Source organism: Lepidochelys kempii, chromosome 1 (assembly GCF_965140285.1).
Source record: "Lepidochelys kempii isolate rLepKem1 chromosome 1, rLepKem1.hap1, whole genome shotgun sequence".
Classification (NCBI taxonomy): domain Eukaryota; kingdom Metazoa; phylum Chordata; order Testudines; family Cheloniidae; genus Lepidochelys; species Lepidochelys kempii.
In genome coordinates, this window is record NC_136380.1 from 336,701,120 (window position 1) to 336,717,132 (window position 16,013).

A 16,013-nucleotide genomic window follows, 5' to 3' on the forward strand; every position below is an offset into this window, starting at 1 on the left:
ATTCAAGAGCCTGCAGGATGAAAAACCCCCTATGTCTGTGCAACGATTCCCTGCCTGAGTTTGAACTCAGGACCTGATGGGAGTCATTCCATCAGCTGGTGGCAGCAGCACTAGCCTCTTACCATCTCATGTGGACCAGCCACTAGAGGGGGCAATAACGCGCACTGTGCCAATGTGTTACGTACGCACCAACATTCATTATGAACTCACATGATAGAATAACAGGGCTAGATTCTCCATCTCTCTTATCCCAGTGTAAATCAGGATTGAGTCAATGCACCTGTGCAGCATATGTGAGAAGAGAACCAGTTCCATGCTTTCTTAACTGATCTGAACGTAGATGGATTTTTATGACACCCTCATGCAGTGTCTAATGGTGGCTGTCTTCAAAACAGTGGGTCAGAGTTGGTTATTCCCTATCCACACTTAATGCTGCTGGATAATAGTTTTGATCCAAAGCTCACTGATGTCGATGGGATTCTTTCCACTGACTTCAATGAAGCCTGCAACATGCCCATCCATAAAGACAGCATGTTATCTTTGCCCCCGCACTTTGACCTATGAAGGCCAGTGATTCCAAGTATACAGCTATTTCAAATCCATTCCCAAGGAAGCAACATTAGCAAAGCCCATTCCCTTCTCCCAACTCCAGCTGTCAAATTCTAGTAAAGATTTTAGAAATCTAATATTATGTGATGAGCTGAGAAAAATAGTGGCAGCCTTTGAGATGAATTGCAGTGCGTGGTGAAGCCTGACCTGCAGATTTCACAACAGTGCTCTATGTGTGGTTCAAATTCTCAAGCTATCCACTTGCTAAAAGCCCCACAGAAAATCAAACGCACGCAACATACCCTTATCTGCAGGTTTCTGAGTGCTGCTGCAGTACAACTATCCCCAGGTCGACATTATCTCTGTAGATGTCACTTGAGAACAGTGGGTGTGGAGAAAAGGCACCTTTTGCTGGATGACTTTGCTGGAAGGACAGGCACAATTCGAGCTGGTTGCTTTATGAGTCTGACAGACTTTTATTAGTCAAAATAAATGGGTTTAAACAAAAACTCAAATAAACTAAAACAACAGCAGCAACATAATCAGCATATAGCTGCAGTAGTACAACAAAGATTCCAGATGCAGTTTCAAGTTCCCCATGACCTGGGAGTGTCTCAGGCTGAGTTTTTGCAGAAACTCAGACACACACACATCCCACCTCATTTTGGCTTTAGAGTCCTTTTTAATGGACCATGAGTCTGATCCAAAATGTCTTCCTATGGCAGTACACACACTTCTGCAGTTTGCTCCTTTGTCAGTTTCAACTTCAACACTTGGAGGTCCGCACAAACCACTGCAGAAGCTTGTGATCATCACTGCAGCCCCTCCCCACCTCTGCTGTTTGACCAATAGCACGCCGGTGAGGTCACTGGTGATCCCATCTTACCACATCACCGATCCAGCATATTCCAGGAGGAGCTGCAGCAATCACACGAGCCATCAAATAAGACTCTGATTTCTTCTGCTCCGACCTACACACTTACTCCTCAAAAGGACCACATTTTCCTTGTTTGCTGAAGGAAGACATTAAGGAGGACACATTGGCCAATGGTTACGAATAAGGAGAAAGTTGTAAGAGGTTAAACCCCCAGAATGAAGTGATTACTCACTGCCTTGTGATATCATTGAGGCAAAGGGCTTGGTAGGATTAGACATTTCATGAAACCGTTCATAGTCACGCTACAGGGACACAACAGTTTAAGAGCGATTTCCCCCTCATGCTTCAGGACATAAACCAAAACCGAACAGTCGGGGATTCAGAAGCAACTTCATCCATTGTGAGAGTTTTGCATCTTAGTCTGAAGCATCTGGTGATACTGGCCCTTGTTGGACATGGAGATGGCTCCTGTATGGCAACGTTTGTTGCCATCCTTCCGGCCATCCCACCCTTGGGACAGGAAAACCGAGAATTCCCACACACTCCTTGACAAGCCCCCAATCTCAGAGTCTCCTTTTAAACAGTAAACAATAGAAGCTCCTCCTTTTATTAGAAGGGCTAACAGCTGCCTACAACTACCCAATGGCTGCTAGTGATAGCCTTGAGAGATCTAATTTTTCCTAGGCTTGGACTCCAAATCAATCATATAATATACTACAAACAACAACAAAAGTAGTCAGAACCAAGGTGGGGAGGTCCAATTCTGATTTAACCTTTGGGGCCAGATCCTCTACTGGTGTAAATCAGAGAAGCTCCATTGAGTTCAGTGGTGCTGCCCCAATTTGCACCAGCTTTGGATGTGGCTCAGTATACTTGGCAAAGCTGACTACAGATAAATTCTCTGCAGGCTTTTGTTTTTCTGAGAAAACAGCACCAGAGCAGACGCAATCACATCCATACTTACTTTGCCAATAATTTATACAGCGAGGTCACGTAAATGTGTTTAACCCATGAAAAGATTCAGTTGCTTGGATCCAGATTTAAAAGAAAAGCAGGCAACTGCAGTGATAAAAATGTATCCCATTTAATCAACTGAACACATAACAGAGCGCTTTGCATTTTTTTATGGCCATTTGTTTATGAATAACAAATTCACATATGACGTTGCTGATGGGATGGTTGTTGTGAGTACCTTTGGGCAGAACACAAGATGTCACAGGCAACCGTTTGCTTAATGAAGTGTTTCAAGACTTCAAAACTGTGCCTTTTGTGGGAACATGAAACTGCCTTTTTGCCTATCTTTAGGGAAAGAAAAAGAGAAACAGCCAAAACTCAGCTAAAAGGTAGCAGAACAAACTTATTTATGGCTGGAAAATTCCATTACAATACTTTACACTAGCCTTACATCAATTCTATAGGCTTAGTTGGTTTCTGCTTCTCATCGTGCTCAGCCAGGTGAACCTTCAGGGTGCCCAGAAGAATTTCTTATAATAATATGACAGATCATTTGGAACCCCATGTAAGAAGCGTCATATACCAAAGGCTGCAGGAGCCGACAAAAAATGCTATTTAATATCTAATTTGAAAAAGTCATTGGGGGGGTTGGGAAATAACAAAACCCCTCCTTTGTATTAATAAAACTGAAAGGTAGTTTGTTAAAATGTAAGGCATTTTAATGTGTCAGGGATACGACTCCAGCGGCAGAAGAAGAAAAGATGTTCCTAGAAAGTAATCCTACTTATATCTCTATAGCTTGGGAAACGGGTGCAGATAAGAGCAACAGATGAAAACAGTGGTGACAGACGTAATTCTGTGCAAGGTGGAACACTCCATGGCTCCACCCATCACTGAAGAACACTGCCAAATGTAATGCATGCTACAGTTCTTCCAAAGATTGTAAATTCGCAGTTCAAATATATTTTCACTTCACTGCACAAATGCTCATCAGCTGAAAATCTTTGACACTAAAACACGCTATCTGAATAAAATTCAATGACATAAAAAAAAATCCTCTTCATAAAAGATCAGCAAAGAACACATCTCAAAATCCCAATTGGCATTTGCTAGGGAGCATGTTACCATTGCTGACTACGTGCAAACGATAGGATGACGACAAATACAATGTAAGATAATGAATGGGCAACAGTACAAAATATACAAAAAAAGAAACTTGTATTTAATATACATTCAAAAACATCAAAAAATGGTTCAATACCTCACAAAAATCCCTTCCTTCTGGAAAATGAAATGCTGTTTCAAGAACAACAAAAAGAAATGAACACGACCCCCGATGAGATACCCAAAGTAACTCCAATCAGAAGAACAGATCCCAGTTTCTGTAACTGGATATATAAAATAATTGAAATAAATTTCTCTAAACAAGAAAAAGAAGCTCTAATCTTCATAAAATCTCCTTCCACATCTCATAGTATAATAAAATATTCAGTTTTCATCTTAGATTTAATTTAGAAGTGGACTCTTCTCAGACTGGTTGATGCAACTGAGTCATTCAAAAGCCCAAATCTATATATTCTTTATAGTAAAAACACCATTTTTGCCTGTGTCTTTTCCAAAGTTTTATATGCATTTCACAATTCAGGCATTTTATTGTGATGCAGATATAGGTCTGATTAGAGTGACAAGATTGGAGCCTCATTTCTTCCTAGCTTTACGCAACTCTTTCCTTCATAATTTTCATCAACAATTTTATACCCACATTTTAGCAGATTATTTTCAGTTCAACTTGCACTGAATTTCAGGAAATTACAGTTTTTCATAGACTGGATATTAGGAAGATCACATACTTTTAACGCGGTTGCTTAAGTCAGAGATTTTTAGGCCCTAAAAAAGAATCTCAGGCCAGCCTTCAATATTCAAAGCACCTTTTTGTGCCCTCCTTTAAATATACAATAACTTGCATCGACAGTAGAACCCATTTGTATATTAAGATACATGATGGTGTAACCAACATTAATACCTGCAGGGGGGTCCTTGTCCCTTTTTAGACCACATACAGGCTAAAAGAAAAGGAGTACTTGTGGCACCTTAGAGACTAACAAATTTATAAAATTTCTAAGGTGCCACAAGTCCTCCTTTTCTTTTTGCGAATACAGACTAACATGGCTGCTACTCTAATACAGGCTAAAGAGTCTGATACTGCCTCTCAACTGCAAATTGGCTCGGTTAGCTTAGACACGAGAAGCTTGTGGTTCCCCCCGCCCTGAAAGGGTCCAGGATTCAATCCCTACAGATGCTGATCCCAGGGGGTTGTCACACAAATGACAACTCGAACTGCTGTCAACCTCCGATGCTCAGGACAAGCTTCGCCAGGCAGGGAGAAAGCATAATTCACATTATGGATCTTTGCCCCCCTCTAGTGTCTGGACCATGTAAAAAGATTTATGAGCGCTCCTGCAGCTTCTAAATGGACGGATCTGATCTGTCAACTCAGGTACTGGCAGCACACCCATTTAGGGTATGTCTGCACTTGGAGGTGCGGGTGTGACTCTCAGCTCGCGTAGCTCTCAAACCAGTACACTGAAGACAGTAGTGTAGCCACAGTCGCACGGGCAGTGCCAAGCGGTGGCCTGGGCTAGCCACCCTGAGTACAAATCCACCAGAACCCTGTGGGTACATACTCGGCACAGCTTGCCCACGCGGCCGCTGCCTATGCTACCATGGCTACACTACGATTCTTAGCGTGCTAGATTGATGACAACAGATGCGAGAATGTTGACACAAGCTGGAAATCACACCCTTAGCTGTAGGTATAGATATCGTCTTAAATTCAGGAGTGCCAAGTTCAAGCCAACCCAGATGGTCATCACATTGGCATCTAAATGGGTTTGATCCATGGGTGCAAAATTGGCCCTGCCTCACTAAAGGCTGTTGCAGGCCATCCAGCCCTTAACCCTAAAAGCATTATTTTATCCAAGAATCAAAAGTCATCCATGATTCTGTTTCAAGTACCATTCCCCATTTTGATTTTAAGAGAGACTGGAAGTTAGGCTACAAAAAGGACAGTACAGAACCTTTGCAGAAAGTTTTGAATCTCTCAGAAAATCAGTTCTTACAATGCATATGGACAACGTGATTATGCACTGAAAGGTACCAATAAATCACACAGCAGGCCTGAGCAATGCACAGGTGAATACAAAACTGATGTCAGTTGCAGTATGTATATCTCTTCCTGAGTTAAGCTTCATTCCTAGTTTGGAATCCAAGCAGTCTGCTTCTTGTTTTTGGCAAGGTACTTGACCACAGAATAAGGCAATCCAATCTTTTGTTTTGATTTCCACCCTCTTTTTGCTTAAATGGCTCAGCATTTCTCACTGCAATCATTATTCTGCTGTCTGCAGGAATATGTTTAAAATGTGGTCCTGTAAAAATAGAAATCAGGTTTGTTTCATTGAAGGTAGCATTTAATCCTCATATATTTTGTGATCTTGAAGATTTCAGTTGAACAGATTCAAAACAATCTTGTTTTTCCTGCAATGTAAAGAGACAAGTTCCCGTCACTCATGATTTCTCAAATTCACTCTGAAGTGTTCTAACATCTCTTCACTCAGTATAAAAAGTCATGGAACAAATTTCTACTCTCAGTAACTCGAGTGCAACTCCTGTTGAAGACTTTACTGAGATTGTGCCACAGTAAATGAGAGTAGAATTTGGCCTTTAATTTCAAGCTAATTGTAACATCTCTATAAATTAAAAATAAAAATTGCACACACTTCAAAATTCCATTGTGAGGTAGAAAGCATATGAATTTTTTAGTGTTTCCTTTACAGGAAGTATATAGATATGTCCACCAAATGGCATATTTTTCACAGTCCAGGTTATGGATTTTATGATAGAATTACAAAGAAATTATGATGCATTACTGTAAAAAAATACAAAACATTCAAGAGTGAGAGCAGTTTGAGCAAAGAACTGAGAGTGAGAAACTCCTGAACTCTGACACTGATTCCTTCGGTACCCTTAACCAACTCACTTAGGCCTTAGTTCAGCAGAGCATTTAACACGTGTTGACCTTTCAGACTGTGAATCGCCTCCCCCTTCACTAAGGCTGTGTCTACACTACAGTTTATGTCAGCATAACTTATGTCGCTCAGGGATGTGACTAAACCACCCCCCAAGCAACATAAGTTACACCGATATAAGCACTCGTGTGCACAGCGCTATGTCATCGCTTCTGCCATTTGTGGAGGTGGTTTTATCGTGCTGACGGGAAGCGCACCTGCATCGGTACAGCTGTGCCCCCCCGTACAGATATGCCCTAAGGTACCAATTCTCCAAACACTTAACCCATGCATTTAACTTACTACAGTGAGCAATCACTTTGATTTTATTGGGACTACCCACAGTAACGAAGTTAAGCACGTAAGTGTTTGCAGGATCGGGGCCTCAAATGGGACTATTCCCACGTTTATGTGTTTTGCTTAATTGGGGACTTAACTAGAGCTGGGTGGGAAATGCTTTTCCAGTCCACTGAAAATTTTTGAGATTTCAAAATAATTTCCTTTCTGCACCAGGAGGAGCCAGTGACTTTTGGAAATTTGTCATGAAAAACAAGTGAGAGAGGGCACTCAGCTGGGATGTGGGAAACCCAGGTGCAAGACCCTGCTCCAAATCTAGGTGAGTGCACTAGCCCCCGGCCTGCAGAGTCAGTTTCTAGTTCAATTTCTCCTGCTGGAGCTGTTCCAAATGTATAAATACTTTAATATTCACTAGGCCAACAAACAAGACTGACTCTGCAGCTCAGTGGTTAGGGCACTTACCTGAAATATGGGAAACCCAGGTTCAAGTCCTTCTTGCAAAGGAAGGATTCAAAGCTGGGTCTCCCATATCCTGGGTGAGTGCCCTACCCACTAGGACGTTAGCTATTCTATGGCACATCAAAATCTCTCGTTTGTTTAAAAAAAAAAAAGTACCACAGAATGAAAACAAATTTCAAAACCTCAAATTTTTTCCTGAAGTGGAATTGTTGTTTTCTAGCCTGCCCTATAATGTACCCCTTGTGAGTACACCCAAGTTGATTCTCATGCACAGCATTTTACTGACAACATTGTAGATGATTCTAGCTGGAGCGAAAAGAGTCATTAATGTAAAAGGTAGCAAACTCAAAACTGATGAGGAAATATGTTTTCAACCTATGTGTAATTAGACTGTGGATCTCATTGCCACAGAAGGTTGCTGAGGACAAGAACTCCAGGATACTGGAGAGAAGAAAAAAGGCAGGTGGTTTTGAGGTTATTGGTGGGAAAAGGTTGAGACTCCTGCAACTGTAGAAGCTTAACACATTGATTAAATTAGGCCTTCAGAATGCTAATACAAATACCAAACTTTTCTTGGTGTACTACGATACAGACCTTGTTTAAAAAAGGGAGTGGACCTGTATATGGAAGGCAAGCAAATCTACAACTATACTACTTAATGCTAACAAATATTTTGGAAAGAGACATGAAACTAAACTCACGCTTTGGGGTTTAAATCAATCTCTATTACGATGAGACCTAATGCGTGTGCGGGGTCAGATTTTCCCAGAGTTGCCTACTGCAGGGTTTCCTGCACCACCCAGCCTGATCCAGCACAGCAATTCCTACATTCTGGGTTATTACAATAATACTGCAAATAAATATGTTTCCTTTTTTTACATTAGGGGCTCAGCTCTGCATTTCTTATCTAGTCAAAGCTCTCAGTAACTTCATGAGAAGTTTTGGAACACAGAAAAGTAATCACTTCGGGTCTGATCCTTTTATGTATTTCTGATTTTTTTTTTCTCTCTCTCTCTCTGTTGTTAAATCTTTACATTGTCCATGTCCCCCATATTTTTTACTCTCTCTTTTCTCAGTGTTTTTTTAAAAGAAGTTATACTTCTCATCTTTTGCATTAATGAAGAATGATGCCTATTACATGTGTTCTGAAAAAATATATAATAAATCCCAGTTATCTGCAGGGATATAGGATGCAGACTTGAGTAAGCTAATGAGGTCCTGGAGGCTGAGTTTGGCAGCTCTGATTATCCAGCAGATGGAAGAAAAAAAAAGCCAGAGATATCTGACAGGCTTATTTGAAAAGGTAACAGTGTGCAGGGAAGCCCGTTAAAATGAACATAGGAACTTGAGTTAAGAATAGTCTGTTTGAAAACAGTGCACAGGTGTGCAAGTGATCGCTACTCTTAATATTAAGCACTAAGCTTACTTTTGAACTATGAAATCTATTTCTTCCAGCAATCCTTCCTCTCTTCTTCTAATCATTACAGGCCCAGCTCTGCACACTTCATCAAACAAGCCTTTAAACTCATCAGGACTATTCATGGTAGTAAACACTATGTTCAGCAGCAGAGGTAGTCAGCAATGTTCACTACACTCAGCAGCAGAGAGCTTTCACAAAATCAACACTTCTGAGACATTTTCTTTTTTGCAAGGTTCAAAATGGGGGGAGGGAATCTTTTTTGGAGGGAGCAAGCGAGGGAATATTTTGCTTTTTTTTAAAAAAAAAAATCACATTTTTGAAATTTTGAATTTTCAATATGCTATATTCCCATTCCCTTTTTTCCTTCTTGCCACTCACTACAATAAAATGAATGATGTCCAAATGCGGGGTTCCTCCCTCCCCGCCCCACACACACACTTTTTCATCTGGCCCTTCTAATTTTTCCAAAGTTTAAGATACAGGAAAGTTGCAGAAGGGAAAAAATTAAAATGGAGAAAAAGAAAAGAAGGGGGGCAGGAGGCGATACCCCTACACATCATTCATTCTGTCACATTCAGTGGCAAATAGGAAAATCAGAGACAAGAAAGGCAAAAACCCCATAAATCTGAACATTTGAAATTTGGGGTTTTGATGAAAAACTGGACAATTTTGAAAACACAAGGCTTTTTGTGAAACTTTTCAGTTTAAAAAAAGCCATCTTTCAGAAGAAAAAAAAAGTTTCAAATGAAAAGTTTCAACCAGTTGTACTCAGCACTATTGGCCTGAACCACTTTGAAGCAGTGGATGTCTTTGGGCCTTTGGAAAAGGACTTGCAAGCTCAGACCCTTAGAATCTCCCAACCCTCCCTCTTCTTTGGCTTGTGTTTTTTTGGCTATGTCTAATTTAGGGCCCCATCCTGCAAACACTACCGCTTACTACTGTGCTCTCCCTTGAAATGGCTGGGATTTATCAGGGCAGTAAGCGCTACACCAAGCATTTGCAGATGTGCATGTATAGTTGGAAGCCCACGTTCTGAAACTGTGGTCTATGGACTTCCAGTGGTCTACAGAGCACTTACAGATAAACCATGGAGAACTAGCTAGACATTTGGTGCCTTCAGAATGTTAATTTTCACGTAAGCAATTCCTATGGAAGCCCCTGTAATGATGTTTAATCAGCAATGAGAGGTGACCTGTGTGAGGTGTCCATTAGACAAACTCTTTTCAGTTGTTGTCCATACTCTGAAGATCCATGTTATAAGTTCTCTGGGCAAGAGAGATTCCTGCAACTCAGTGCCATTGACACTAAAGAAGCCCGGTGAATCTATAGATGTGTGCGTTTGCAGGTTAGTTAGTGTAGCCTCTTTTTAAAATTGAACAAAGAGCTCTGTGTTAAACTGTCGTGTCCCTAGGAAGTGAGTTCGGCTCCTGTGGTGCTACAGTTTTCAGATCAATTAGATTGGGGGACTCTTAGGAGCACAGAAGATCAAATACAGGGACCACAAACAAGATTTTTTACTTGTAACTTATAAAGTTACAATCACAAACAAATATATAAAAACCTAAGAAATCCCATGCACTCTCTAATGCTGTATTCATACTCAGATATCCAAAGATATTACAGAGTTTGATGGATCTTTCAACAGGTGGTCATCAATAGAGGAGTGCTTCTTGCTGGGGTCATCACAATGAAGTCTTCCCTCAGGGTCTTCCCACCCTATCCATACCAACCAACCCCTTTTATCTTGTTGTTCTGACCAAGCTTAACACTTTATGCTTATGCATGAAGGTTCCAACTTCTTTTACTTATCTGTACTTCCACACCCCATCCATTTTGGGGTGCTCTGCTTTACACAGGTTGTTCTCTGAGTTTCCCTTATTCTCATTAGCATTTATGTAAACATGTTTCCATGGTGACCTGTGGTCAGGTGCCTTGCTGTCTAGATGGGCACACTTTGGTCTCTTTTTCTGGAACATCACCAGAACAGTAATCTTGTAACCTTTACTCCTGGGGGAATTCTGTGTCACTGTGTGTGGGCAGAATTCATGTCCCCTGCAGATTTCTTTGCTTCCCTGCAGAAAAATTACTTACTGACAGGGAAGCTGCAAAAGCAGTCATGCAGCACTCCCTAGCAGTACAGGCACCCAGAGCAGCCGGCACAGAGGTAAATCACCATGAGGCTGGGGACACCCCAGACAGTGGCACCTACCCTAAGCTGGGATCAGCTGCTAGTCCCAGCTGGGCTGGAGGCAGGAGAGGATGGGACTTCCTCTTCCCCTGCAAGGAGTGGCTGCGGCTGTGTCAGACTCACCCCCAGAAACCTCCCCCAGCTGCAAGAATCTCAGCATCCTCCCCTGCTTCCTGCTGCCATCGCTCCTCAGCTGCGGGAGAAGGGGTCACTGTATGGGGAGCTGCTCCCCCATCTGCCCAACCTCCATGCATCCGGACCTCCCATACCCAGACACCCTCGCCAAGCTTCACCCCGTATACCCAGAACCTCCCTACCCCTCCATATCCAAACCCTACCCCACTGAACCTCAACCCCTGCATCTAGAGCCCCCCTGCACCCAGACCCCTCCCTTCAAATCCCCACCCCTGCACCCAAACCACCCCCAATGAGCTCCCTGCACTCAAACCCATAGATGCCGAATCCATGGGTACTCTAGGGCTGGAGCACCCACGGAAAAAATATAGTGGGTGCTCAGCACTCACCGGCAGCCCCACAAAGCAGTGCCTCTCCCTCCCCCCAGCACCTCCCATCTGCCATGGTTCAGCTGTTCAATAGCATGCAGGAGGTGCTGGGGAAGAGGGGAAGGAGCAAGGGCGGGAAGAAGTGGGGCATGGAGGTCTTGGGGGAAGGCGCTGAATGAGGGCAGAGTGGGGCAACTCTTAAAGATGGTGCCTATGCTCAAACCTCCACACTGACGAGCCCCACCCCCCCGCACCACTCAGAGCCTCCACATCCAGAGCCCCATGCCACTGACCCCCAACTAGCTGCACCCAGACCCCCACCCCACTAAACCCCACTCCCCCAGCTCTCCTGCTTAGACCCCACACACAGACACCTCCGCTGAGCCCCAACCACCTTCACCTGGAACCCCTGCAGAGTCCCATTGCCCCTGCACTTCCCCCCAATGCACTCCCTCCCCTGCACTTCCCCACTCTGTGGATCCAGATTCCCCATACCTATACCCCCGACTGAGCTGCCTGCACCCAGATTTTCCCACACAGAACCCTCTCACTCCACACCTGAATCCCCCCACACTGAGCCACTTCACACTTGGATCCTGCCTGGTTGAGCCTGCCTGCCCCACACCTGGTGTACCTGGTGCAGAGGGGCAGGGCCACAGGGTGTTTCTGGGGCAGGTCCACGCCTTGTGGTGTCGGGACAGTGTGCAGGCTCACCGCTCAGTCCATGTCCCGGGGTGGGTGGTGGAGGGGCTGCAAAGTGATCTCCCACCTTCATGCAGCCAGAAGCGTGTGCTCCCCACTGTCATGCTGGAGCCTCTGCATTTAATTAATGACAAATAAAACTTGCAGAATTTTAAAATGTGTGCAGAATTTTTAATTTTTTGGTGCAGAATTTTTAATATTTTGGCACAGAATGCCCTTAGGAGCAGGTAACCCTACAGGCATAAAGTCAATCTTAGGTCGCCCACTCGTGTCAAGTCTTCTTAAGCCTGAGGCCTAGTGTGGCTAAGCTGAAATCTTTCAGCCCTTAGCCTGTACGCCTTGCATTACTGCCTTATCTTACTTGTATACCTAATACACACTTATCACTCCTAAATACTTGTCAAATTTATATTCGTATAATCCTGTCCTACTTCTATCTATTCATCACACAGTGATTGCATAGGAAATAACATAACCACAACAATAACCCAACTAAATGATAAAATGAGCTAATTAGCCACATTATACTAACCGTGCTACATCAGTGTCAATAAAAAATAATAATTTTAATTCTCACCTTTATTGCCAATGACTTGAGCTTTCCCAGCAATGACTGTTTATTTGAATATACTATTTCCTCTTCGTTGTCTTCTCCTTCCATTATAGCACAGCTGTCAGCAGCTGGAAGCTCACACTCTTTCGAGTTAGCTGTCATCACTAATTTGGAATATTTATACTCCAACCTAAAGGTACAAACTTGGACAGTTACTTTCTTAATACCCCATATTCTAGCTGCAACAGTGCAGGTGGTCAGAACAGTATCTGCAGCTATTCCGCAGGGTTATTTGTTAAGCATTTATAAAGAATCTGAAGTTATATTTTAAGCACCAGAAGTAAGAAAGCATGACTAGAACTGCAGTAGCAACTCATCCATTTCCTGTTTTCCAGACTAGAAGAGAACAAACTCCATCCCATGAAGTCTTTAAATCAAAGACTTTTTTTTAGACTTTTTCTAAAAGATACACTCAAGACCAAGCAGAAACTGTAAGCTTGATTCAGGAAACACTGGGTAGAATTCTGTGGCCTATATTATGCAGGAGGTCAGACTAGATGATCATAATGGTCCATTTTGGTCTTAAAATCTATGACTTTACCAATCTCTATTGCTTCCAGCCTTAAGCCAACCTCTGTCAGGGGTTAGGAGGAAATTTCTCATGGCTATCCCACAACTGCCTACTTCAGGGTATCTTGCACCTTCCTCTGCAGCATCTATTATGGCCACTACTGGAGACAGGAAATTGGACTAAGTGGACCACTGGACTGACTAGGTATGACATTTCCTACACTGCTTTAGGGTTTGATTTCAAAGTCCAGTGGAATCCATGGGAGTTTTTCTAGTGACTTCAATGAGCTCTGGATCACGCTTTTGATTTATTTTTGTATGTCACCTCCAGTACAATACTTACTTCTGATTTTTCTTCCAGAAGTAGCAGGTTAAGGCTACGAGCAGAACAGCTGTGAATGCACCAACACCTGCTCCAACTTTTAACCAAAAGTCCATGGTTTCACAGGTGCTGACCCTTTTCTCAGGCAAGGCAATCCCCTTCATGCATTGCTTTGGCTCGTTCCAGACATATAAGGTTTCCTTTCAAAAAAACAAATAAGAAAGAATACAGAAAAGTTGATGTGAATGTAGAGAACGTTTGTGGACATTTTGAGGTTAAGGCAACAACATGTTATTGAGGCAGAGAAATTACTGAAAATAGAGGTGTTATTTACTTCAAAAAAATATTGTATTTATCGTATCATGGCCAGATTCTCCACTGGGTTAAGTACCTTTTCTCCATACACTACAGGGACGTATACCGGCTGTAAATGCCCGGGAGAAATCCCTGCTGGCACAAGTGTATTGCTGTCAGGTCCTCTGCCTATGGCCCCCCCTCATTCAGCACAGAGGAATGTGTTGGGAGAAGAGATGTAGGGTAAAGGGAGTAGGTGTGGTGTAGTCTGGCTATGACGTCCAGGACCCTACCCCAGTGGAGCAACGTAGGGTATGTCTACACTGCAATCAGAGGTGTGACTGCACCCCAGGTAGGCTAACCCATGCTAGCTCCAATCTAGCCTGCTCCCTAAAAATAGCAGTGAAGACGATGCAAGGCTGCACTGTTGCAACAGCGCGTACCCTGGTTCTGATCAGACTAGTCCATGCTCCTGTGTCTTCTGTGCTAGCTAAAGCTAGTGCAGCTATATCGACATGAGCGGCAATCATGCCTCCGATTGCAGTGTAGACATACCCCTAGAGCAGTGTGGCAGCTACTCTATACTACACAGGGGCTTGGGACAGCCCTAATTATCAGGGAGCTGTAACAGGGCTCCCCAGTGCCCCGATCCCTTGCTCCTGTGCTGGGCTGAGTTCTCGTGCAGGGCAGAATCTAGCCCATGTCTCCAAAATGGCTTGGCCTAGTAACCTGCAATTTAACAGTAAGAATAATTTTGGAATGAGACCCAACTGCACTCCCCTGCATCATGGCTGCAGGCACGGGGAGGGGACAAAGGCTGTATCCTCAATGCTTGCTCCTCACACAGGCTAGCAGAGATTGGGAATGACAGAGAGGGGAATGGGTGGAGCCTGCCTCTGACGTGGTCAGAAGAGCAGATCTGGAATGGGGAAGGGTTAGTAATCTGCGAATGGAGAAGGCCAGTAGCAGATAACTTCTCCTGGGAGCAAAGAGGGAGTAGGAATGAATTGTGAATCTCTCCCTGGTCTGCTCTTGGAGCAGCATGGCTATGTGATGTACAGGCACAATCTAGCCCTGTGGCTCTTACACAGGCAGTTTAACAGCACCCCCAAGCCTACACAACTCATCCAATTTGACTAAAAGGCATCAGTCCTCTACCTGAAATCCCTTTTTACAAGCTCCCTCAATCTCATGGTAGTCATGCTCTGTGCACAAAGGGCAGGCTTCTGCACTTTCCCACATGAAGTAGAAGGTGCATCCATCACAGGTGCCAACGGGGCATGCGCTAGGAGAAAAGCAAAGTTTGGTTAGCACTTGTGACACAGGTTTCATTCCGGGGAAAGGAGAACTGGTCTGGATTCTATGCCTCCAGCCTGCTGCTCAAGAACACTAATAATAATTAATGACCACTCATTGATTCAACATTTCCAAAACAAACCAAAAAAGCCCAGGGAAAGCTTTTTCAATCAGCGAAATATCTAGCTTCAAATAAAGAAGGTGTTAGTCTCGCAAATTAATCTGGCAATAAGAGGCCAGATACCACTGATACTACGCTAATATAAAACCTTATAGACTAGACTAGAAGCAGTCACTGAAAGCACTGGAGTTATTCCAGATTTGCACCAACATACCCAAGGGGAGAATCTGGCCCATAATGTTCAGCTTTGTAAATATTTTCTAATATCTTTAAAAAGCACTTCCTAAGATGAAGTTGAATCAACTTCTGACTTCATAACTGTGTTTTATGTATATCTTTTGTACTTGAGGGTGTCTTTCTGATGTGTTCCAATCAATGAATTAGAGTGACTAAACAATGAAGAAGAGGAGTACTTGTGGCACCTTAGAGACTAACCAATTTATTTGAGCATAAGCTTTCGTGAGCTACAGCTCACTTCATCGGATGCATACCGTGGAAACTGCAGCAGACTTTATATATACACAGAGAATATGAAACAATACCTCCTCCCACCCCGCTGTCCTGCTGGTAATAGCTTATCTAAAGTGATCATCAGGTGGGCCATTTCCAGCACAAATCCAGGTTTTCTCACCCTCCACCCCCCCACACAAGAGTGAATTTGTGTGGGGGGGTGGAGGGTGAGAAAACCTGGATTTGTGCTGGAAATGGCCCACCTGATGATCACTTTAGATAAGCTATTACCAGCAGGACAGCGGGGTGGGAGGAGGTATTGTTTCATATTCTCTGTGTATATATAAAGTCTGCTGCAGTTTCCACGGTATGCATCCGATGAAGTGAGCTGTAG

General features: G+C 43.3%; 1 protein-coding gene across 2 annotated transcripts in view; it reads right to left on the bottom strand.

Moving 5' to 3' along the window:
- Positions 1–2,494: 2,494 nt before the first annotated feature.
- The window catches only part of ELAPOR2 (endosome-lysosome associated apoptosis and autophagy regulator family member 2), a 139,788-nt gene continuing 126,269 nt past the window's right edge, over positions 2,495–16,013 (bottom strand). For both annotated transcript variants that reach the window (XM_073328674.2, XM_073328675.2), the window contains exons 19-22: positions 14,911–15,037; positions 13,480–13,658; positions 12,591–12,756; positions 2,495–5,914 (exon numbers count right to left, since the gene is read on the bottom strand). In XM_073328674.2, coding sequence (XP_073184775.2) covers positions 5,855–5,914; positions 12,591–12,756; positions 13,480–13,658; positions 14,911–15,037 — 532 coding nt within the window. In that variant the 3' untranslated portion in view covers positions 2,495–5,854. The remainder of the gene's footprint in view (positions 5,915–12,590; positions 12,757–13,479; positions 13,659–14,910; positions 15,038–16,013) is intronic.